This window comes from Choristoneura fumiferana, chromosome 16 (assembly GCF_025370935.1).
Source record: "Choristoneura fumiferana chromosome 16, NRCan_CFum_1, whole genome shotgun sequence".
NCBI lineage: Eukaryota > Metazoa > Arthropoda > Insecta > Lepidoptera > Tortricidae > Choristoneura > Choristoneura fumiferana.
This window is the reverse complement of record NC_133487.1, coordinates 10261482-10288094: the sequence shown is the minus strand read 5'-3', so window position 1 is coordinate 10288094 and position 26613 is coordinate 10261482. Positions and strand designations below refer to the sequence as shown.

The following is a 26613-nucleotide window of genomic DNA, read 5'->3' as shown; positions in this document are numbered from 1 at the left end:
GGACTACTCTCTTCCGAAATATTTATGCGTAGGAGTAGTTAAAAGCAGCTAATTAATATGCGCCTAGTCCAACAGAACGTTGAAATTGTAAATAATAAAGACTTATATTTATAGGACCGCCACACGCTGTGCAGTGCACCCCACGTAGGCGAATACGAATGAACCCTCTTTAATTTTGTACGCTTGCGCAAGAGGGCAGTCATTGCCAGTGCTATATCGCCCCTAGGCGACAAAAGCGAGTAGCCAACGATGCTCGAATCAAGTCGTACGCCATTTTTGTTTTTGAAATCCTAAAAGTTAATTTCTTTCAACTTGTGAACTATCGTCTGTTGCAATGTGCTATTGGAGTGTCACGTGATTGTCAAATTAAAAGTGTATTTTCGTCAAAATGCCCATTTTAGTTTGATTCCCAACATAGAAATGGTAAATATCGATTGATGTTTTGCGGCCATTGTTTTTGTTGCGTACTATGTTGTATTTAAGTTGTAGATCACATAGTTCGGTTTTTTTTATTACGTGCATGTACCACATTATTTCTTAATCAACATAAAGTATTCTACACACTTGATTATATAGGAACCTAAACGTAGACTAGACTACATTCAAGTTGCGACGACGCAGCAATCGGTTGTAATAAATAAAATCAATAGGTACTTTGTAAAGAATGACAAATGTAAACAATGGTTTTTTAAGTACATATTTTGTTCGAAGGCAATTAAAATTAAGGTTTCAACTGTTACCCACATAACTAGCAATTATTAAAATAATTCCCACGTACTCATAATATTCCTGTTGATAACTTTATCGATCGTTCGTCGTTGGATACAGTATACGCTTGTGTTTTGTTTTTGTCCAAATTTCTGCACAATCAAACCACTGTGCAATATTGTACGGAGTTTATTTCGTTAATGTTGAACAGAGATAAGATAAAACTAGTTATTAAAAAAATTCAAAAACATGTCTGTGTAGTAAAAAAAAATGTTTACATAGTGTAAGTAGGTAGGTACCATCAGCCAAATAAGTGGTCTATCAATTTTTAAACAAATTCCTATCAAATGAATATGTCGCTAAAGTCGAACTTTCAAGTTGAGAGACACGTTTATTGGCATTATTGTTTTATGACATGCAAAAGATCATCAACTTTAGGGTGGTACACCACATATTTGGCTGATGGTACCTATTGTACGCAAGTGCAAGAGTTCGAAAGTATTTTTTTAAGTTAGGGTTAAAGAAAAATTGATTGCGTCCGTTGGGTGCATGCGCACTGAGTGCACTTAGCGGGCTAGGGAGGCAAGGGGAGGCTGCGGCATTGGAATGTCGATGGCGCAGCCAGCCGCCGCCGCACCGAACGACGCGAACTTGTTATGTGAAAACTGTTTCTGAGCTCGCAGCCATTTTATATTTCACACGATTTTGGGTCTATAAGTACTTGCTAATTTAAGGAGTTAGTAATTATGGACGTTTTTACTATAACATTGAAGTGCTGTCAAATAGGTGTGTTGCTGTGTTATTCCCACCCAACATTAACAACAATCAACATTTTTTGTGTCAATTGATAATTTTTTCTATGATTCACCAAAAACTTTGCCTGTGTTAATCGATTTCTTTCTTTTTTCAGTACCTACGGTATCGCCAATCGATTTGTTCAAGAACGCCCAAAGAAGGCAAATACACTCCCGCTGGTGAGCCTGCCGGTGTTCGAACCTGGCGCGGGCTCACCAGCCTCCTCGCCCGGCACGCCGCCCGCAACGCTCTCCGCCGACAAACCCGATAACCACGGACTAAGCCCCGACATGTGTCGCGAAGATATCCGGCTCAAAACCTTCGACAAGTGGCCTCTCACCTTCCTAAGCCCCCAAACCTTAGCACGTAATGGATTCTACTACCTCGGCCGTGGCGACGAAGTGCGATGCGCTTTTTGCAAAGTCGAAATCATGCGGTGGGAAGAGGGCGACGACCCCGCCAAGGACCACCAGCGCTGGGCTCCTCAGTGCCCTTTTTTGAGAAAGCACGGCGTTACTGGAAACGTTCCTATCGATCCTGCCGAGGCCGTCGGACACGACGAGTGCGGCGTGCGCGCGCCTCTCCTACCGGCGCCAGCGTCTATATGCCCGGCCCTGTTCATCCCAAATACGCGTCAGAGTCTGCTCGCCTTCGCACCTTCAAAGACTGGCCCAAAAGCATGAGACAGAAGCCCGAGGAACTAGCGGAAGCCGGATTCTACTACACCGGTCACAGCGACAAGACGAAATGCTTCTACTGCGACGGTGGTTTGAAAGATTGGGAGAGTCACGACATACCATGGGAACAGCACGCTCGGTGGTTCGACCGATGTGCGTACGTGCAGCTCGTCAAAGGCAGAGATTATGTTCAGAAAGTGATATCGGAGGCTTGTGTGGTGCCCGAAGAGAAAGAGGCCACGAGCGCGCCCAAGCCCGAACCCGCGACCACGGCATCCTCCACCAACGACGACTCGGACACTTTGGAAGACTCAAAATTGTGCAAAATATGTTACGCCGAGGAGCGGAATGTGGTGTTCGTGCCTTGCGGGCACGTAGTGGCGTGCGCGAAGTGCGCGATGTCGACCAACAAGTGCCCATGTGCCGGCGGACTTTCACGAGCGCGGTGCGGCTGTACTACTCGTGAGAGCCGGCGCGACTTTTGGTCCACTAGGATCCAGGATCACCCGGGCTGCGTAGACAGGTACCGACGGGGTCAATTCGGGTGATCCCAGTGAACAAAGGGGCCCGAGCCGCGGGTGCTGGAACCACACGCGGAAACTCCGCTTCCGAATATACTAAGCCCAGCGGCCGGCTTGGACCCGTTTGGTCCACTAAGATTCCGGATCACCCGGGCTGAGGTGGGAAGCAGGGGGTTATCCATGTGAACCACGCGCCAAGACTACGCTTCCAAGCATTCTAAAAACTACGCTTAAGCTGTGATTTAGCATTATGCCATTGACAGCGGCGCTTCCGGGCGCCGGGGCCCACAGCCCGGCTGATTTACCGCCGCGGAACAGTGTATATGATGAACGATTTTAAATTATTTATCTTTAAAATTAAAAATGACATATAAATGTAAATATTGTAGCTTATCATTTTGTCCCACCGTTCAAAGTAAAATTGATTTGTAATTTGAGCTCTGCTATGAATGAAGCTAACGGTAATCGAAATATTGACCAAAAGACTGTCAATTATATATGTTCGTGTCGACATGTCATACGCTGGTACTACGCTGAGCGATATACGCACTTCGATATTTAAATAAGGCGACAGAGATTCAATGACCGAAATTCGAATACGAAAAACGGAAGTATAGTGCCAGACGTTACTTCTACCTATAACACTTCAAATTATGTAAGGTTGCATTTTAAACTTGGAGAAGTACCTAGTAACTATTAGAAGTGCTATAGATTAAAGATATATTTTGATATTCAACTAGCTTCATTTATGCATGAAAGTGATTGTTTTTAAAAAGTGATAAAATTCAGTTTGATAGATGATTTTCTGTAAATCTGTTATGAAGACATGGTGATTGATAATAAAATATCTTGTTCCATGGTCTAGTAGAAACATGACATAACATTAATTTTCATTTTAAACACCTAAGTTAAATCTGTTATTGTTTCTGTAAATAGGTTTCTATTTTGACAATAATTCACTTTATTTATGTCAAAACAGAGTATTAGGTAGGCATAATGATAAGCAGATAACGAATTTGTGTTGTAGAGTTCTGTCAAATAAATAATGTGACATTTTTGTTATTTTAGAAATACAAATCAGTTTGATATGAAGTTCTTAATTGCACCAAATTAACAATAGAAACTGTATTGATATTTGAGTACATAGCATTAGTTAACCATCAAATATACCTGTTTTTTTTTCAATAATGCAGCAAATGTTTAGAATGCAGTTTCTCGTTAGTCACTATGTGCATTATTGTGCATCTATTTTGTACCACTTTAGTTCGAAAGGGACGCATAAAGCGCCAAAGAGTCAAGACACTGTTGCTAATCGAAGCAGTTCATATCATCATAATTTTTTAATTGCAATACACACATCTCATTAACATACTGATTATTAATTTTAGAAAAAAGTGCACATATAGAACATTAAATTATTAAAGAAATTGACCATTTAGACAAAATAAGGTCAACTTCAAATTTGTTTTTATAATGAATAATTAATGTTAAAAATAAAAATAAAACATTTGTTAAATAAACATCGTTGTTTGACTTAAACCCTTCTTCACTGATCAAGGCAGGAAAACGAGAAAATACTAGCAGATCATTTATTACACAACATTGGAATTATTTATCACATCCAATCATAAGGGACTGGAGATACTTATTGTCTTGCTGCAATAAGTTTTTCTTTAAAACTTTAATTTCTTTGAACATTGCTTCATCTGAGGTATGAGATGCTTCAATGTTCTTGCACTTGCGCAGAAATTCCAAGATCAGCTCTTGACCGGCTGATGACTCCTGATCATTGCTATTATCAGTCTCAAACAAGTTTGTCTCCAGTTGCGCTTGTTTTGCTTCAGCATACTGAAAATAAAAGTAAAATTTTGAGAAAATGGTAACATTAAGAAGAGTAGAAAAGGCTGGATTCCTAAAAATATATAACGTCGGATGACAAGCAAAAGTCACTAATTACCACCTAGTCAAAAGGGATAATCAAACTTATGCTTATTAGCATCGTAATATATTCCACTATTTTTTTTTGCAGTTAGTGACTTTGCTTGTCACCCGACGTAATTAGTCCGTCAGTTACATTTTCAAAAAAATCGGACACGTATATTTTAGGGATGGGCCGCAATTCGCTTTACGTTTGGTTTAACCAAGTTTCGGCAGCTTGAACTGAACTTCGACATTCGACCGAAATTCGGTTTAAATGCCGAACATTCGGCAATAGAAAAAAATAACCTACTAGTACTATTTCAATATTTCACAACTTCAATATTTCATGTCATGTTTGAGAAAAAAGTATTTTTTAAATTTAGGGGTTGATTTAGCCCCTCTACTCACCAGCCAGGTCTACAGTTCTGTGTTGGGAAATAATTGGAGAGGCAAGTTTTCAGTATGTGGCAAGTTTTCAGCTTGCCTCAAGTATCTACCCAAAAATTGGTGCCAGCTCTACTACTATACCTAATCCCCGACGCAAAAAGAAAGTTATATTATAAGTCTGACGCCAATGCCTTTCTGTCTCTGTGGCATTGTAGCTCTCAAACGGATGGACCGATTTCGATGCAGTTTTTTTAACGTGAAAGCGAGTTTCCTTGCTATAAGTATATTTGATAAAAATCGGTTCAACTGCTTCTGAGATATTAAACTTGGAAAAAAAATAATGTCTGATGTTTTCAACTTTTTCAAGTTATATGTACAAGTGCAAAAATAAGTATCTATTCAAACCAGTCAAAAAAATGATACTACATCCTTATTGCATCGGAATACTATATATACTTATTTTTGAAACTTTGAATAAGTTCATAATTTTACACTTGACTATACTTACGGCAAAAACAAATACATAGTTCTGAATATATTTTGTAACTATGAACAATGGAACACCGTCACCGGCTATCACACCTTATCAAGCAATTAGATTAGGTGACGCGGGCATGACTAGTGTTATCAACTACATATCGCAACACCGATCGTATTCTAATGAGCTACGGGATATGGCGCGTAACCAATTTTTTTTATGCACTGCCAACAAAGAAGGTAATGATTTTGTTAATTTATGCAGTGGCGGACTAAGGTCGTTCAGGGCCCAGGGCGGCAAAGCTGAATGAGCCCCCCACCCCCAGACTTAAGCTGCATTCACATTTTCTGTCGTGTTGTATTATGATGCTCTGTCTCTCTCTCTCTCTCTCTCTTTCTTTAAGAGTTTTCAAGAAAACGTGTACCTTTTCTTTTTAAATGTATTTAATTTTTTCATACAAATTTTAAGAGTCAGTTTTGTGACGCCCATACCGAGTGTATCATAAAACTGATATTTTTGATTGGGACATTTTTTAAAACCATCGGAATCGATTGTGCTTTTGATTCTGAGTAGGAAAAATCATATTTTTACCAAAATTGAAAAAAAAGTAAAGGGTACACTTTTTTGTGAAAATGCCCAACTACACCTACATATATTCTGGCAGAGAGGTTTAGACGACAATATTTAGGATAAGAGTTATTACTTATACTAAAGGTGTGAATATTTTATTTAGGTTAGAAGTAGGCTGTGACTGCGAGATACCGGCGGAATGGCAAGTGATACCTCTGCTCATTGCTCGGTTAGCACACTCAGCGCCTGGCGGTTATTTAACACAGGTAATGTATTCCAATAGCCTCCTAAGTCGTAACTTAAAAAAAAAAACTTAGTGCTTAAGACCTACCGTGGTAGATCTGCTTTGTTATTTTGGATACTATTTCAAAATTATTAGCATTCTTTATTCAATGAACAATTTGTACTTTATAAAGTATATTCGGCCGTTTTCTTAGTATTAATGGTCCTTTTCAAGTACGCGAGGATTCAGGAGGATAACCAAATCAACTTAAAAAGTTGAAAGCTCCCGACATTGTCATTTCAAAGATCAATATCTCAAAAACGCCTGATCCGATTTTAATGAAACACAGAAGAACCACCGCAAGGAAACTAGCTTTAAAAGCCGCAGCGAAATCGATCCATCCATTTGAGAGCAACGATGCAAATAAATTACGTCACACCAATGGTCATACTTTTTAATCCCCCCCTTGTCACACATTATTAAGAAAATCGTAGTTATTTTTCGTACGTCACAAATTGTTCGACCCCGATCACTTTAATATGATTGCTCCTAGTCTACGAATAAATAATAAGTCAGGAAGCGTACCTCAGAACAAATTCCACACAAAAAGTGGCCATAATTTAAGCCAAAACGACTTATGAACAAATACGAATCTTTTTATAAGTTGCAAATAGACGTGCTTGTTGGTTGGTTAAAATTCAGAAACAAAGCAGGGATTGGTTAACGCGCGTGTTGTAATGTCAGATGCACGACAAATGACGCCCAGAACACGGTTTAGAAACCGTGTTTACAAGGCCATTTTTCTAACGCAGTTACAATTCGTCACTATTAAAAAAAAAAAACTCGTAGCTCAAAATAGATAATTTTTCTGAGTGAACTTTATAAATAAAGGTTCAATTTTGTTGATTTTAGATACGAGATTTTTTCTAAGTAGTGACGAATTCCTGACTTATTATTTATTCGTAGCCCCTAGTGGACATCCTCAGATTGAAAAGAGTATCAAGAAGTTTAAGGAAATCATACCTCGATTATGGATTCCGGTAAATCGGCTAATTTAGCAACGTGGAGTCCCAGGGAATGTGTCGCCGGGCCGGGGGCGATTTTATGAAGCAGCAGTAACTGTTGATCCACGACGGAAGCTTCGGCGTGGGAGTTGACGATAACACCCGGATGCAAGCTCGGAAGTCTCGTCAATTCGTGGTAGTGAGTTGCGAACAGGCAGAAGCATTTGCACTTTGTTGCTAGTTCTCTGAAAAAGGTAATGGATGATTCACTAAGATTATACAAGAAGGTTATCATTTAGTTTGGCGCTGAGACGCGGTCCTTGACTGTTGGCTTTTTAGAGAGACTCAGAGTCACGCAACGCAATAGAATCCGGAATATGGAAATTCGTCGAAAAACAAAAGAAAAAAAAAAAAATTTTTGTAATGTCTGTGCTGCTTTTGGTGGTCAATAAAGAATATTTGTATTGTATTGTATTGTCATCGACATAGCTGTAACAGATAACCGTTGGGGGAGAAAAGTCGTCGAGTGGCCACCACGAACCGGCATCATCTCTTCAGTAATTTGACATCATCTACAGGCAAATAAGTATGTAAAATTCGTGGTAGAAACCACCCACGAACCGGTCATCATTACTCTTACAAAAGTAATTTGACATCATCTACAGGCAAAGTACGTAGTATACTAAAATCATTGTACATATTATGTATTAAGCCATATTAAAAAGCCGTGGTGGCCGAGTGGTTTGACCTATGGCCTCTCAAGCAGAGGATCATGGGTTCAAACCCCGGCTCGCACCTCTGAGTTTTTCGAAATTCATGAGCGGAATTACATTTGAAATTTACCACGAGCTTTACGGTGAAGGAAAACATCGTGAGAAAACCTGCATAACAAACCTGCGAAGCAATTCAACGGTGTGTGTGAAGTTCTCAATCCACTCTGGGCCCGCGTGGGAACTACTGCCCAAGTCCTCTCATTCCGAGAGGAGGCCTGTGCCCTGCAGTGGGACGTATATAGGCTGGGATGAACCAATTTATTTCCAATATTAGGAAGTTTTTTTTCTTGTTGAATAAAATCTAAATCTGTTTCACTATGTCATACACTCATACATATATGACGTACCTATAAATTCCCAATAATCCGATACCGATTTTGCTAACAAATAACTATTCTTTGGTATTATGCTTGTTATCAATATAATTTGTAATAATGTAAATAATATCATTTGTACCTAAATTTACAATCAATGTGACCCGTTCGACTTTAACGTTCTTGTTTTGATGATTAAAATGCTTGTTTTTTTATTATAACGACAGATAGGTTATTATCGAATTTTAGACCGACTAAAAATAAACCAAAAATATTGTACGACTCTAGCAGGCAGGATATGGTGCTTATTTATGTATTACTGTCTATCAATTTTATTACCCATAACCGCAATTCGCTGGGTGCGCGATGACAGCGCCAACTAGCGGTTACAATTACGGCGGACTTTGAAATATCAAATGGCTGGCTGTCATTACGAAGAGTAAGGAAACAAAGAAAAAAATTCAACAAAATATCGTAGTTTACTTACATATATTCTATTCGATCATGTAAATCTAAGGTATCGAAAATAACATTGACCTTTTTTATTTCCTGTCTAAAATGGCACAATCAATTAATTTCAGGACACGACCTTCTTATGGCTGTCTCCACGAGAAGTAATAAAATACACAAATTTAATCGAATAACGCATTTCATATATATTGCAGACAGATTATTTATGATTATGACTGTAGTAGGTCGTTAGTAATGCAGACTTTTTGTGTATTTTCAGTTAAACATGGCAAAATTAATTATAAAAACTGGATTCCGAGCACACTATACGACATTGCTTTCCACCCACAAACAACAATAAAAGGAAAACACTTAGTTTTGGCTCAATATGTCCAAACTGTAAAATAAACTAGTGAAGATCATAAATTCATAGGTAATGAGCCACACCATTGAAGCTCGTGTAATTCATCTAACTTCAGTGACATCGACGTCATACAAAACATCTTTCTTGTGGAAATTTATAGAATTTGTTATCACTGTTTTAGCCATTGTTCTTGCAGTTAACTACGCAGCAGGTTTCGTGCCACATATTTATTTATTTTTGCTTAATAATGCACGAATACGTAAATTTCACTAGGAAATAGTGACAGTTGGTCCGCCGAAAAGTTCCTTGTTTGGCCACGGCGCGCGCTGCGATCGATTCGTGGTTCCCCCACCTCCTACTTTGCACCCAGCGAATATTGAACCATTTACGTGGTCTGAAAGTTTCCTTTCCAAAACAACTTCAAACCAAAATATAATAAAGTTAATTACACTGATCCGCAGTGCTCTCTCCACTTTTGAAATGCTATAAAAACCTACAGACAAATATTTAGCAAAGCAAGGAAATCCGAGAATGTGGGTTCAAGGTGTTCCAGCCCATAACATGTCATTTTTTTAATACAGTTGTTTTTGTGGTTTCAGTGGTTCCAGACTTGCAGATTGGATGACGGTGCTTATGCAGTCAATAAAAATTAAAGCCTTAAAACGGTTTCGAGCTGTGGCCGATCCGTGTCGTATTGCAGAACCGCTTCCAGCCAGCCGAACTGGCACATTTTGCCAAAGCCAGAGAAGAGTGGAAGGAGAAATGGGAGGCCTTCTCCCAGCAGTGGGAGACCGTTATAGGCTACTTAAAAAAATGCAAATCCTCGAAAACGTATTAGGTATTTAGGTTAAAAGTATAATTCTTGAGAAGGAATGTTTGAATCATTATCTTGGCGACAGTAAGGCGCCAATAAGTGTGTACAGTACAGGATATTCGTGTCTACGTGTGCGATAAATCATGTTTGAAACTTTATCAATAAAAAAACATCTTATCGACTTTTATTATGTTTTCAATCTTTATATTCTTGGAAACTGAAACATAATATTTTAAGGTGGAAATATAAAAGTCATATAAAGTATATACCAATTGTTATACTTGGTTTTGGTCTTTATAATAATTGTGTAAGTTCAAAATGCTCATGCAGAGGCTTGTTCTTCATGCCAATTGAAATTATAACCTCTATATAGATTGTGAGTTTACGTATGTACAAAAGCATGTACATTTATCTGTAAAGTCCTCTAGTACATAAGCAAACTGATTGTTTAAAAAATATAAAAAAAAAGCCACTAGTAAATGATTTTGAATCTTCATCTACCAGAAATAAGGCTAATTTTCGTTTACACAGTTACCATATCGTGATATTATGTATAATTGCATACACATCAAATAAAAACGTTAATTATAAGGATATCAATTATTCTGCGTCGCATTTACGGCAATAGTCAAAGAAACTGAACGGTCATGGACTTTAATTCATGAGCGACCATGGTACTTTTTCAAAGGAAAAGTCATTACGATTTTCCTTGTCAATTAATGCGATGTCACTAAGACATTTACTGTGAAATGGTTCCATGGTGGCTCATGAATAAGTCCTTGACGGTACCAGGTGACTTTAATGGCTTCTCATTTCTTTAGCTGACTTTATTTCTATTCTAACCCTAAAAACGTTAGAAAATAAACAAAGTTACAAAAAATATTTAAGACCGACAGCGACTAAAGTTGTACGTTCCTAGAAACGCAGACTAACCAAAACAAAACAGTCGCACAAATTTGAAACTTGAAGAATCTCGCGACCGAGGTGATCATGTACCTACAGTCAACGTCAGAAATAAGTGATCATTTATGTACCTTGTCGCTTTCAGTCGTTACGCAATTTCGTATGGCTTTTCAAACATGACTTTATAATGACAAGGTACAAAAGTGATCACTTATTTAAGACGTTGACTGTACCATCGTGAATTGTTCGTATTTTAGCCGAGTTATTCAATCGCCGACGAGCCACCAACCATCAACGAGATGGACGGAAGTCGCGGGTTCACGGTGGATGAAAGCCGCTGCCAACCGCAGCAACTGGAGGTCTATGGGGGAGGCCTATGTCTAATAGTGGACGTCCTACGGCTGAGATGATAATAATGGATAATCCTCCTCGATGGATAATGGTCCTTTGTATTTGGATATTTTTAGAAACTGATTGAACAGACTAACGATTAATGTGCGTCATTTTAAGAAGGTCCATATCAACGGAATACAACTTAATGTGGAAGCCAAGTGACGAGGTAAAAAGTTGTAGTATGGTCGAAGAAACTGAATCACGTACCAGGGTGGAACCTTTGTGCTACTAATGTCATGTTGACATCCTATACATTGGCAAAAGAAAACAGCAAAATTGATTATAAAAAGGCCCCATAATATCCTGGTATGTGATTTAAATTCCTCGGCGGTACATATACTCGAAGTAACTTACTCTGCTATAGCCCAGGCGATGCCGCAACCCTCATATGTCGATGTGCCTCTGCCCAGTTCATCAATAAGCACTAAAGAATCTGGCGTAGCTGTCTGAAAAAAAAACAAAGGAATGAATTACATAAACTACGTTATAGTAAATAATTAATCAAATCAAGCGTCACTTTCCGTAGGTTTAAAGCAAAACTGGCTACCTTACTACTTCGCCACCACGCGAGGAGAACAGCTATGTCTGTGACTCATAATTATGTTTTCCTGATAATCCAGCTGACGGACTAATTATAATCTTTAGGACAATATACTCTGTTTATTTTATAACCAACATACTAAAGTGACTGTATGAAATGTCAAATTTAAAAATAATGTGACGAGCATAGTACGAATAGTGCTGCTCCATGATTTCGGCTTTCGACATAATTGTAAATTATCGATAAAACATAACATTTCATGGAAACAAAAATACAACCTGCCCTGCCTAAAAGCATTGAGCTTTTAGGAAGGTCTTTCTTAGGATCACATTGAAACTTAAACATCAACATCTACAAGAAGTCGAAATATCTCCTAAACGGTGGCATTTTCATTAAACCCGTTTTACCTTTTTTAGAATGTACTAAAAGCCCTATGTGTGTTAGTACATCACAGATCTGTTCATATCTTAACATTTTATACGTATTAAAATAAACTAGGTAAGTACATACCAAAACTTTTCGGTAATTACTAGTTGTGGGCACATCATTATTTATAAGATGAAGATGTATAAAACGTAACACATGAAAAGTCATTTTAGTATCTTGGTTTAAAAAATAGACTATAGCATTTTAGAATTATTGTAATGGCGTCTACACTGTCATTACTATCATAAGTATAGCACACTTACTCTCAGAATAGTAGCAGACTCAATCATTTCCAGCATAAAAGTGCTCTGTCCTCTCTGCTCCCGATCGGCCGCGCCAACCCTAGCGCATAGCGCCTTTAGTCTCGGTACAGTTGCACTCGCCGCTGGTACTAAACAGCCCGCGTGGGCCAGTAAGGCTGCCGCGCCGCATGAGCGCATCCAAGTGGATTTGCCGCCCATATTGGCGCCTGTTACTACATGCATGAGACAGGAATCTGTAAGGAAATATAGGGTGGCACGAAAATTGTGTAAACAAAGGCCTGAAATAATATTATATATGTACTCTGTGACACAACTGATGTCACAGTTAGGGTTGCGTGGTCAAACCCGATAAGTCAAAATAATTTTATTGATTGTTGAAAAATATTCAGCGTAAAAGTTTAAATTCGAAATTTTTATGAATCATTAGATCGAGTTATTGGGTTGGTGAACACACAACCCTTATTCAAGCATTTTACGTCGTAATTCAGATAAAATCAGTTATAAAAACAGGTTTTTTATATTGGCTTTTAAAGGTACTAGATATCCGTAACTCTGCTGTTATACGATTACAGGCTGAGTAAATCAATTCTTATAAGACTGTTTTGCTAGATAGTATATTTTTAATAAAATTTCATCAACATATTCCTCTTTTTTGGAGGCAGTCGGGTAAAGAATGTTACGTAATCACGTGGCGTAAGAAGAGGAATGTGTGATAAAATAAGATAACATTATCGATTAAGATTAAGAAACTACAGATGACGCAAATTGATTGTTTGGACTTAGTTGTATAATATAGCGTAATCTGACATTTCGAACGTAACTGTAAAAATTCAGCAACGCTTCAATATTGCAGTCCCAATCAAGAAAAAACTAATTTTGCGCTTGCTTTTAAATTTAAACGGAATCCTTAGTGCGCGAGCTGACTCACACTTGGCTTTTTTTTTGCTGTCCGCAGCGAAACATATTGTCCAAATACTATTATATTTTCAGTAACTCGCTTCTCTCTCTCTTTCATATATTCCACTAGCTGTTGCCCGCGATAATGTCGTCTGCGAAGAATTTGTTTATTGCTATCCCGCACAATCTATAAAATTTCCGGGATAAAAAACTATCCTATATCCTTCCGAGGATCTCAAAGTAAATTATCTCCATACTTAATTACTTTTAATTCGGTACAGAAATCGGTAAAGGGTCTCCCCACATCTATCGACGCGGAAACGGCAAAAGTTGCTAGAAAAAACCTTTATGTCCACGTAATAAGAGCTAAAAAGGCATGGAAGTGCCGACGCGTCGACGTCTTTTTTGCTTAGTTAAACATAAAGCTTTTGTCTAGCGGCTTATAGATGTGGGGAGACCCTAAGCGTGATGAAATAACAGATAAACAGACAGTTATTTTTGCATTTATAATACTAGTTTTTCCTGCGACTATCGAATCAAACTATCCTATGTTCTTCCCAGGGTCTCAAACTATCTTCATACCAATCGCTATCTCGCGCATCAAAATCGCTGTTAAGACAGATCGACAGAGTTACTTTCGCTTTTATAATATTATGTAGTAAAAATGATACTGACCTCTTTTGAAAACAACATCGTTCGGTATAAACGACACGCCTTCCTGCACTTCAAGACAGGGATGTCTTACGTCCTTTAGCACGAAGTTGTCGATATCCTCAGTGACGACCGGCCGGCAGTACGGGTGCGGGGCGGTCGCAGCGGCAACCGCGAAGGAAACTAACACGTCCAGGCGAGACAGGACGTGAGAGAGGCAGAAGAGACACTCTGAATAACCAGCTGGAATCATAAAGGTTATAAATAAATGTCATGGGACTATTAACACCAAGAGAAAAAAAAATGACCTAATCCTAACTATGTAAAGCTTGTTCTCAACTACAAAAAGATCGGTACGGCTCAAGTTGAAAAAATATTTATGTATACGCGACTTTATGGATTTGATATTAAGGTCATACTCGAGTCCAGAATTAGGCGAACCAACTTGACAGTTCATTACATACAAATGTTGCCACAGTTACAGCAGTGCTGTAATATCGATATAAAAAAAAACTTCAATCAAAATGTTGAAACATCGGGAAGGACGCCATCCGACAGTTTGTTTTATTGACATTTCATATATGTCATTCGACTTAATCCATCGGCTTGCTTGGAACTATTTCCGTTATTGTGAAATTTTTGTTACGTTATTATATTTGTTGTTAGCCTTTTTGTCGTTTTCAGGCCTATAAAAATAAAGTCCAAAAGTGACAAACATTTTCATTCCGCGTCTACACAAGGTTATATCGACAAATTTGTATCAACATATTCCTATGCCTATTTTTTTTTGTTGTGTCCGGTAACATTTTCAGTTGTCAATCTAGTTCGCCTAATTTTGGACTCGAGTATAGGGCTCTTCAAGGCTAGAGTGAATAGGCTATTACTGAACCAGTAAGATACACATTTGGCCTCATCTGCACTTTACATCAGGTGAGAATGGGGTCAATCACGGTCAGTTTTATGTAAAAGAAAATTCATTCTATTCTCAAGGCATCAGAGCTCATGTTTCGATATTATTGATCACCTTGGCCGCTCCGAAACATCTGATGGCAACCGTACAAGCATGTAGTCTGCCACGAGATGTGCTAAGAATTCAAAGCAGCTTTAAAAGATATAAAAAAAATTACAGGCGATTCCGACAATCTCAGCCACAACTTTGTCTTGTTCCTTCTCATACGTCGCCTTAGTCGTCACGTATTCGTCAGTAAGGTTGGCGAGAGTATTGGTTTTAAACCTCACCCCTCCCTTCACTGCGTCTATGATGGTGTACTTTTTATTGCCACGGAGTGATTGTTCTTCTTTCATTGTTACTCTGAAAAAGTTTATTTTTATTTGATTATATATTTATTGGGGTTAATAAAATTAAGTATACAGCCATGTGCCAAATTTCAAGTGAAGAAACAAAGAAAAAGAACGAGCACAATGTCACCATTAATAAATAATACAATAATTAATTATTATTTGTTTGAATTTCATTTTCTGCAACGTTTCAATGCCTATTGCGACTTATAAAAGAAAATAGACGTATGTATCTCAAGATATGCGTTCCGGGGCGTCACAGCGCACAGTTTAACAAACCTAAGACAGTATCCATTTTGTGGGTTACTCTCTAATTTGATAGTTTTGCCGGCATCGAGTCCCAGGTCGCGGGCAGCTTTGCTGAGCTCTTTCTCAGCTGAAGCCTGCAGTTGGTCCAGTTCGCCGCGCAGTGTTTGTAACTGCTCGTCGAATGCCGGGTTTACCAGGAACTCGCCTGAAAAAAATAGTAAGTATAATGCTACTGCAGCTAGAGCCCGTGACTTTGCCTGCGAATAATTCGTCACTATCCTGCGGGATTATGCAATATTCCCGAATAAAAACTATTTTACATCACACTTGCTCGTAACAGTGTCGAAACATGCAGTCTACCTTGGTTGCTAAAACACCTTAACTTGTCATGAAACAAATGAGTCATTGCGCGTACAAATTTTCTTTTCATGAAGCTAAATGAGTCACTGAACGCGCTGCTGCAACCACAAGCACGCTGCGGCGCGCTAAGGGACCCTAAGAGCGCAGCCTAAGGTATCGCCAATGGAAGAGGTGATGAAAAACAGTATGTCGCACGGGCTGTACAGGTTACGAATAATTAAAGCCCTCAGTCTTCGACTTCGGGCTTCTAATAGACTCTCGTTCGTATTCCTTATTTACCGCCCTTACACTATTACCTCCATCCCAGGGTCTCAAACTGTAAACATACTAAACTTCATCTAAATCAAATGAAAAAGTCTGGTTCAAGTGTGAAGAGGGAACAAACAGACAGGTAAATAAATACCACGGGACATTTGACACAATTGACCTAGTCCCAAAGTAAAACGCGGTTTGGGCGGTTCGGTCATTCTGGCGTCAGTTCAGTCCATCATTCTGGTCTGATTGACGACAGAATTACCTTTAACCCTTCCAGACTGACAGTTAAGACTGATGAAAATCAAATGTTTTTAATATTAGTCAATTCGGATGTGAATGACAGAAAACTAGAATGATAGACTGACCTCACGTCAGAATGAGCATGTAACCGAAGTCTAAGGGGCTGTTTCACCATCCATTGATTAGTGTTAACTGACGGTTAAATGTGATGCCGTCTCCGTCTATTCAAACAAAAATAAATAGAGACGGCATCACATTTAACCGGCAGTTAACACTAATCAATGGATGCTGAAACAAAGCCCCTAAGCAAAGCTTGTGTTACATGTAGGTACCAGGCAACGGATAAACATACTTAAATAGATTAAGGGGCTGTTTCACCACCCATTGATTAATTTTATTTGGCGGATAAATGTGATGCCGTCTCCGTCTATTGGAACAAAACATACAGAGACGGCATCACATTTATCCGTCAAATAAATTTAATCAATGGACGGTGAAACAGGGGGTAAGACTAAAAGCAAACACTCGTATTCTTCATACAAATATTCCGACCGGGGATCGACCCGGTGACCTCAAGTTTCGTAGTCAGGTTCTCTAACCACTGTTCATACGTTCTTTTCAGGGTAAAAATAAAGTGTTTTTCGGGTTCCGTACCTCAAAAGGAAAAAACGAAACCCTTATTGGATCACTTTGTTGTCCGTCTGTCTGTCTGTCAGGACCCTCCACCTCCACCTCCACCTCCAGATGCGTGGAGGTATCAAGCTGAAATTCATATCAAATACTCAGGTCTATTGTCCCTTGGAGCTGTGAAAAAATGAAACTTCTAAGCCAACGCAATCAAAAGATACAGCCGTTTATGCTGCAAATTTTCGACACTAGTAAAGGAATCAAAACCTACAGGGTACTTCCCGTGAACTCAGAATCGGACACAACGTCGGATAAAGCGCGAGGTCCGATCGCACTTGGCCGGTTTTTTGACTAGATTCGCGTCTTGGAATTATCATATTATATGGTGGCGCTTATTAGCCAGATTTACGCCTCGCGCTTTTAGCTCACGTGACATTTATATATGCCTTTATTCATCTCTATACCCATAACGTTTGACTAACGGTCTTTTATGCTGATTATTTTGATTTTATCTATATAAGTATGTTTATCCGTTGCCCAGTATCCATAGTACAAGCTTTGCTTAGTCCCATGATATTTATTTATTTAATTTTATTGTTTGTTCCGTGGGAAACCTTTGGCTACATAACCCTAATAACTAACCTTTGTCAACAGCTTCCATGTCAACAGTACTCTCGATCATTTGCTGGAACTTGATAAGGTCGTCGTTCAGTTCTGAGATCGGTTCCGCGATGGATGAGTGGACCGTCGCATTGTTGGCTTCGGCGAGACATTGCAAGAGAGGGGGCAGGCGGTTGATTGCCTGTAATTTTTAAGTATGCTAGTTAAAAGCGCCGCCGCCGCTGGGAATGGCAAATGGCGAGTTATTCGACAAAATTATTTTTGTAATAATTAATTACTGTGTTTTTGAACTGTAAAACTTATGATGTAATAATTATTTATAAAATAAATAAATAATAAAAACTCATTCATTCGAAAAATAGACACGGCTACGTAAATAAAACAAGTAAGGTCAACCGGGGCTAATGCGTCACAATAGTTTAAACAGCATATTTATCAGATTATAACAAACACATTATGTATCCCTAAAAGCTATAACTTATGATACAAGTTAGAATATTTTACCTTATTTCATATTTTAATGCTATTTTATGGCATTTTTAATAACTTCTACGTCTAAATTATGATTTTGTAAAAGCTGAGATTTTGGGAAGCTGGGATTCAAGAAAAATCGTGCAAGTTGCATTACATTGCGCGACCGTAAAGCCAACGAGTTTGTAGTGGTCAATCGAGCGCCGCAATGTAATGCAACTTGCACGATTTTTCTAGCAAGTCTAAACTCGGCTTAGGGCAATTTAAATAAAATGTTGTAAAAACCAACCTGATAAATCCTGTAACAGTCATGCAAGTTAGCCTTCTTCCGCGTCAGCCGCCTGGCCAGCGCTCGCAAGTCCGGTATCCTTCTCAGGTGGTCGTCGTGTAGTTGTAAGCGGAGCTGCGAGTTGTCTACCAGCAACTCGACCACGTCAAGTCGCTCGTTGATCAAGTTGATGTCCCGGAGAGGCTGACGCAACCATTGGGCGAGGAGGCTGGAAGTCAATTTGCAAAAGGATTGTTTTGATTGTGGGACTACTTTTAAAAACGTTGGTGCTTCATAATCGATAATTTTTATGTGTGAACTCGTGTCAATTTTGTTGACATATTGATTTAAGATATGATTTTTTTTCAAAGTAGTGACGATACACGGGCGTATTACGCCTTTTCAATTGAGTTGTGCCGCGTGCTTCGTAAAAGGGTATTTCAATGTAGTCCTAGTAAGAAACTCGTTTACGAACGTTCTTTATAAGGTTACGTACCTTAAAAGGAAAAATTTGAACCCTTAGAGGATTACTTTACTTAGGGTTTTTGCTTGTCTAATGCCCGTCCGACCGACTGTCACAGCCAATTTTTTCCGAAGACACTGAACCGATTGAGTCGAAATGTGGGATACATAAGGGCCCTCGCCCACGGCGACTTTTTGTAGCAATGCTGTCGCGCGATTTGTAAATGCTCGACAGCATCGCTACTAACGCGCGTAAGTCGCATTGGCAACGCGCTACTAACGCGCTACTGCATCGCGACTGTATCGATGCAAACGCGCGACGGTTTCGGACGACATCGTGGAGAGAACGGAGGGAGGGTGAAGCGCGACAGTAGCGCGATTGCATCGCGACTGAATCGTGGTTATGTGGGCGAGGGTACACAGCTAGCGACCGCATCGCGACTGTATCTATGCGAACGCGCGACAGCGTCGCTACTGCATCGCTACAAAGTCGCCGTGGGCGAGCGGCCTAAAATATGTAAGTCGCTGACCCAAAGACGGAAGATGAAGTTGATCGTCTGTCTAGTGTCTATCAGTGAATTTTGAATACGTACATCCACGTCATCTATACATTAATCCAATTTCAATTCTGAACCTTGAAGGAACCTTTTCAGTGCGCGTGTTGCAGCAGCTGCCGAGTCGCGTCGCTCGCAGATGAAGGGTTACGGATTATCCCGAAATATGTCGACCTAAACTCGATTTCAGACGTGAGTTATCCGTTATTTTATCATTTAAGATTTGACCCGCACATATTTACATACATACATATACTTACATAGCAAGTCAAATAAAAGCTTGTAAAATATGTTTTTTTTCATAGAAAAACTAAGCAGAATTTATAACATTGTTTACAAAGATTTTGACCATGTTCGATTCCCGGTTATGTATGAGTTAAATAAAAAAAATTGAATGCCATTTTAATAAAATCTAAAATCGAAGCACTAAGAACAGAATTCCCTATATCTCATCTTTTCATCAGTTTCTGACTTCTCCCCACTGATCCATCTGGATTGATCATTCTGTATATAAATAGCTATCACTGACCGTTTTCCTTGCTGAGTGCGACATCTGTCGAGCAAGCCCAGTAGACTGCGGGCGGGTGCGCGCGACGAGTCACCTAACTCCGGGAGTACATTCAGTGCCGACAGCGCCGCAGCGTCGAGGTGGAGGAAACAATCCGCTTGAATTGTGCTTAGACGGAATCTGGATAAACAAAGCATTTTAGAAATATAAATAAGATAAATAAAGTAAATAAAAATAAAATAAAATTTAGATGAAATTTGGTATAATATAGTCTGGAACCCTGGAAAGAACTAGGACAGTTTTTATCTAGGAAAACCGCATAGTTCCCGAAGGGTACACGAATTTTTCGCAGACGGAGTTGCGAGCCAAAGCTAGTATAGTAAATATCTCTTTAAGAATCAGCTCAAGAATCATTATATGGTTCCAGGTCAGCCTCTGTTTCGATGGAAATCCCGAAATAGAGGCAGGTCGAAGAGGATACGACAGCACTACTTGGAGGCGTGTAAACTAGAGTGGCAAGAGCATGCTCTCGACAGGGACTAATCACGCCAGGTGCGGAAACCAATCCGCAGCTGTTGAAGTACGTAATCAGGCGGGAGTCGAAGAAATGAAAGAAATTGACACTCACCAAGATTTCAGGAGCATATACGTGCACATGCAGCAAGCTGAAGACACCATCCAATTTTGTGTGTGTTTATGTGGTGATGAATAAATGCGTGTATGTAGGACGGGCCTTACAGCTAGTTCCAGCAGTATTTCAGCTATTTCAACAGCCAAATAAAATTAAGATTTGACGCAGCGGGGCGGAACACGTTCGAAAAAAAACGGCGTCCATAGAGAGAGAGTTTTTGCTTTTAAAATCGCGTTTCATAGACTGCCTCGACTTCTAGGCAATTAGGCCGTTCTAGGGACGAAAGGCGGAAAAAAGAGGGGGCCTTTGCCCAGTAGCGGGACACCTTAACGAGCAAAAAATACAGCTATAAATAAGTTTAGATATTGATAAACTCCTCTAACTAACCTTCCAAAATTAGTGCTCTCACTCATAAGCGACACATATTTAATGGCCGCCGCTAAGCTGGTCATGGCGACTTCCTTCCTGGTCTCCTCAAAAGCGTTGGCATCTTGTTGCTGGTTCTCCTTAAACTTGAGCAGACGGTTCAGATCTTGCATGAGACCTTCCGTGGAGAACTCGCACCGCTTCAGTTTTGTTACTGTCACGCTTGCTCTTTCCATTACTTTGCTGAGGGCTTTGTACTGTAATTAATGAGAAAATTATGTGTTACTAGCTTTTGCCCGCGGCTTCGCCCGCGTGGGATTCGGTTATCGCGCGCTGTTCCCTCGGGAACTGTGTATTTTTTCCGGGATAAAAAGTGGCCTATGTCACTCTCTGGCCCATAAACTATCTCCATGCCAAAAACCAAGTCAATCCGTCGCTTCGTTTCGACGTGAAAGACGGACAAACATACAAACACACACTTTCGCATTTATAATATTAGTACGGATTGTAAAAACTGTGCTTGTATAGTTTATTTTTAGCAAGATATCGAGCACCTGACGGTTATTTTCACAATAACATCATCATTATCATACATATATCTGTCCTCTTTATCTATACTATTATTTTTAAGAATTATTTTTTATACTTTAGCTCAGCTTACCAAGCGTGTTTTTTTAGTTTTTTTAAACAATATCATATTTTTTTTACTATCTGCTTCTACAATATATCATAGGTAAAGGTAAAGCTATGACACATGTTTGACCAGACTTAAAAAAATATATGAAACAATACTAACGTCATCGTTTTCAACCATCGGCACTAGACACTCCGAAGGCGCCAACTGCACAGTAATGGTTTCGAGCTCAGTCAGTAGATCATCGTCGGTGAATTCTGTCACGGACATCTGGTAGTCGCCCGCCGTTATACACGCCACCCCCAGCAGTCGACCCTGAAAAAATGTTAAAATTTCGCAATTAAAGTATAGATAAGTGCAGGTAGTAGAACCTTGTGCAAGGTCCGCCCGGATTGCTACCACCATATTGCTCGCTAATCCTGCCGTGAAGCAGCAGTGCTTGCACTGTTGTGTTTCGGCGTGGAGAGTAAGACAGCTGGTGAAATTACTGGCACTTGAGGTATCCCATCTTAGGCCTCTAGGTTAGCAACGCATCTGCAATACCCCTGGTGTTGCAGATGTTTATGGGCGGTGGTGATCTCTTACCATCAGGAGGCCCACTTGCTCGTTTGCCATCCAGTCGAACAAAAAAAAACTTTCGTCTAAAAGTGGGCCCATTTTAGTGGGTCATTTTAGCCCAGGGGTCACCAATTAGTTTCTTCACGGGTCCAGTTTTTAAAATAAAATTACCATCGCGGTCCGGTCGTCCGTTGTCGAATTGACGGCAACTAAGAGAATTACAGGCACACATTTTATTAAACTACGTCTCAGTAATACAATACAAGTTTTCGTTTACTTAAGGTCCGCACAAGATAGGTCGGCGGTCCGCCATTTGGTGACCCCAGTTTTAGCGTATCCTATGTCGTGTCGCGTAGCAAAGACGAGTATATTGATCATTAGTTTGATCACAAAAAGCTATGCGATCGTGCAACACATTGTATGTTAGTTAACTTTGCAGTCCACCGTCGAATCATCGTAAACACTTGGTTTTACATGGTCATTTAACAGCATTATTCCATCTTGCGTAGAAAGGAATGGAACTGGACACACAGTTTCGTGCACAAGGGTGCGTTGCGAGGAGTGTGTTTGTCATGACATGAATCAATAGGAACGCTTCATTTGGGTCGATCAACTTTTTCTTGTCACTCGTTGCTATAGCAATAGTTACGGTCTTCTGAGTCACTCTTTAAACCATAAGTTTATAGGATTACAATTTGCTAAACATGCATTTTTGTGGTAGTTTTAAGCCCCTTCTATAATTGGTCATCTAATAAGCATGTTAGTATAATATAATTTATTTCTATTCCGTGGTAACCCATACCTTGGTGACAGCATCAGTTTTGATATTCACAGCCAACAAGCACGGCGTGATGTCATCAGTAGCTCCTAGGCCTTCCCCCAGCACTTCCTCTAGCTGCGAGAGGCAGCCTGGCGACCCTTTATACTGGAGCGACCACTCGTTACTCTTCACTGAGCCTTCTGCTACGTATATTTCTACTCTATATCTTCTTACCTAGAAATTAAAGTAAGTTTTATGTCATCGACCTACTAGTTTTAACCTACGGAGCCGAAACGTGGACCTTGACTGCGAGCTACGGAGAGAGCAATGCTAGGGGTTTCATTGAAGGATAAAATCCGAAATCACATTATCCGACAAAGAACGAAATTCACCGACGTTGCTAAAGGAATTAGTTCGCTGAAGTGGCATTGGGCTGGCCACGTCTGTAGCAGGACCGATGAACGGAGGAGCAGACGAGTCCTCGATTGCAGACCTTAAGAAGGTCGCTGGCGGCGGATGGATGCGAGGGGCTGAAGACAGTGTTGTGGCGCGCCATGGAAGAGGTCTATGTCCAGCAGTGGACTGCTGTGGGCTGATGATGATGAGTGGAGATAGCCTGATAGGGATGGGATGAACAGGGGCTCACATCACAAATGATCATTTGATAAATATGTATACTTTTAACAAACTTGTCACTTTACAAACACATCCATATGATAAATCATCATTTAAAAATGACCATTACTCAAACAACTCATTTATTCATAAAGTAGTTATTTTACATAACAACTTGTTAAATTAATATTTGTTGAAACGTTTTTTGCCAAATGATTAGATACCATTTATTTACTCTATTTATTTCCAAGACACAGTTATAATAAAAAAAAATACAAGAAATTCCGACACGTGTCATTTGTTTTCATTAACTATTAATATCGTGAATCAATGACGATCATAATCTAATGTAGTTTAAGGTCAATATTCTGGGTTATCTCCAGTCAAGTATGCGCTTTCCGGAACGAGTAAGTACCTATAGAAACAACCGGGAGCACCTATCATGAATAATTTGTAGTAAACATTTAAATTCTTAGTATACGACGACACTTCAATAACATATATTTTTCACGTGATTGCAAAAAAAAAAATGTTATTGTTTAATAATTTGTTTTTCTCAAACATGCAATGAAATGTTTGTCGTTTTTCCTAAAATAGGTTTCAAAGTATACATTTGACATACGTAAAAAGAAAGAAATAAACACATGGTAGTTAAGATTGGTTTTTTTGGAATGTTTTTGTATTTTTTATTTCAATTCCAAATTTTTACTTTTACGGTCATCCCGTAAAACCTAAATTGAAAATACAAACTGAAATACAGATGCACAGAAAAAACAGAAAAATAAGACCATCACTGGGAATCGAACCCAGGTGGCAGTGATGGTCTTATTTTTCTGTTTTTTCTGTGCATCTATATTTCAGTTTGTATTTTCAACATGGTAGTTATTTAAATTAATTCTGGTACAATACGGTATTTGACAACTCCTGAATTTGCCGGCCTCTGCAGTAACTTGTGTACTATTATGTAAACAAGTACTAGAGTTTACTCGCGGCTTCGCACGCATTTATAAATTATTCGATCTGGTAGTTACAATTGAAATTCCGGGATTTTACAAAATTCCTCTGGGAATTCCCATAATTTATATCGTGGTCTTCATTGAGGTTGTGCTAAGAACAACCCATAATTTAAAAACTAAACCCAGCAGTTGAAATTTCAAGATTTTATCCCTATCCCGTGGGAATATCGGGATAAAAAGTAGCCTCCAGATGTCCAGCCGTTTTAGTGTGAAGGAGTAACAAACATACACACACACACACACAAACAAACTATCACATTTATAATATTAGTAGGATTCTTAAAGTGTAACTACAATAAAAAATATCAATAAGTACTTATATCAGAACATAGCCAAGCCAATAAATAGGCTCGTTGAAGTGGCAATGCGCAGGCCATATAGCACAGTAGCCGTTGGGGCCGAAAAGCGAATGGAGACCGCTAATAAGCAAGCGCAGCGTAGGACGTCCATCAATGAGATGGGCAATCGAAGAAAACCAACGAGTCTCGAGCGATATTAACATTTTAGTTGTAGTGTAAATATATTTATTTTTTCATCCATACTAATATTATAAATGCGAAAGTAACTCTGTCTGTCTGTCTGTCTGTCTGTCTGTCTGTTACGCTTTCACGCCTAAACCGCTGAACCGATTTTGATGAAATTTGGTACAGAGATAGAATAGACCCTGGGAAAGAACATAGGCTATTTTTTATCGCGAAAAAAAGGCTTTCAGGGGTTGAAATAGGGGATGAAAGTTTATATGGTGGAAGTTCGTAGCTATCGAAGATAAAACCATGAATCTTGGCATTTAGGCACTTAATAAGAAGTAATTCTATATTTGTTTGAGCTTTTTTAAAAAATCGACCTGTGAGGGGATGAAATAGGGGATGAAAGTTTATACGCAAGGTCGTCATTATTGAAGATAAATCGATGAATCTTTATTAAACTTGCCATTTCGGCACGTGATAAGAGATAAATACATATTTTTTCGCGCGTTTTTAAAAATTCTTCCTGTGAGGGGTGAAATAGGGGATGAAACTTTATATGGAAGATCGTCATTGTCGAAGATAAATCGATGGTTCTTTATGAAACTTGGCATTGGGCTACTTATAAGAAATAAATAGATATTTGTTTAAGCGTTTTTGAAAATGTTACCTGCGAGGGGATGTTAGCAGAGGGGATGATGCAGTGTTAGCAGAGCCTTTTAAGCTCAAAAGCAAAATGTACGCAATGTGGGGTCATTTTAGATGGCTTATTCACATAGACAGTCAGACATGAAAAATTATGATTTTCAGATTTTTCTTATTTATTGTGCTATAAGAGCTACCTTTATGCAAAATTCCAAGTTTCTAGGACAGCCGGAAGTAACTACCCTATAACTTTTTCTGTTGAGGCAATTTGTATGGAAACACCTTTTTAACGACTGTAGCTTTTGATTGCCTTGACTTAGAGGTGTGATTTTTTCACAGCTTTCGGGACTATTGACCTGAGTTTAGGATTTTAATTTCAACTCGATATATACCTTACTCCGCGCGTTTACGAGATAAAGGGTCTTGACAGACAGACGGACGGACGGACAGCAAAGTAATCCTACAAGGGTTCCATTTTTTCCTTTTAAGGTACGGAACCCTAAAAAACATTTGATCTGGCGCTTTTCAAATTTCGACCTATTTACTTGAAAATATGGGGATGAAAGTTCTTAAGGAATTCCAAAAAAGTTACTACGTATAAGTATATTTATCGGAAATATGTGTAGCTATGCTTAGTAAAAATGCCTTGACTTACAATAAAGGACGTAAGGTGTCAATAGTTCACTATGAAGAATTAGTCCTTTTGTGTTGGCAGGGTAGAATACACGTCGTATTGCTAAAATATGGCTACCCGCAAAATATTTATGTTTTACCAAAGAACATCGGATGGATGGATGTATGGAAGAACAAAAAAAATAGTTTATATTTGTAGCAATGTACTAAAATAGGTTATTTTTGGTAAACCGTAGAAGTTTCTATGTACTATTATTGGCAGAATAGGTATCCTATATAAATTAAATACTTCCCAAAATTACTAT

General features: G+C 39.1%; 1 protein-coding gene and 1 pseudogene across 1 annotated transcript in view; one reads left to right on the top strand and one right to left on the bottom strand.

Annotated features, from left to right (window-relative positions):
* The first annotated feature begins 1314 nt into the window (after positions 1-1314).
* Positions 1315-2753, top strand: LOC141436572 (death-associated inhibitor of apoptosis 1-like; annotated as a pseudogene).
* Positions 2754-3132: 379 nt separating this feature from the next.
* LOC141436179 (DNA mismatch repair protein Msh2-like) overlaps positions 3133-26613 on the bottom strand; it is a 39595-nt gene continuing 16114 nt past the window's right edge. The window contains exons 4-16 of the mRNA XM_074099061.1: positions 22978-23169; positions 21780-21932; positions 21005-21240; positions 20008-20166; positions 18484-18691; positions 17745-17904; positions 15651-15825; positions 15200-15384; positions 14097-14315; positions 12525-12757; positions 11649-11740; positions 7303-7528; positions 3133-4549 (exon numbers count right to left, since the gene is read on the bottom strand). Coding sequence (XP_073955162.1) covers positions 4310-4549; positions 7303-7528; positions 11649-11740; positions 12525-12757; positions 14097-14315; positions 15200-15384; positions 15651-15825; positions 17745-17904; positions 18484-18691; positions 20008-20166; positions 21005-21240; positions 21780-21932; positions 22978-23169 — 2478 coding nt within the window. The 3' untranslated portion in view covers positions 3133-4309. The remainder of the gene's footprint in view (positions 4550-7302; positions 7529-11648; positions 11741-12524; positions 12758-14096; positions 14316-15199; positions 15385-15650; positions 15826-17744; positions 17905-18483; positions 18692-20007; positions 20167-21004; positions 21241-21779; positions 21933-22977; positions 23170-26613) is intronic.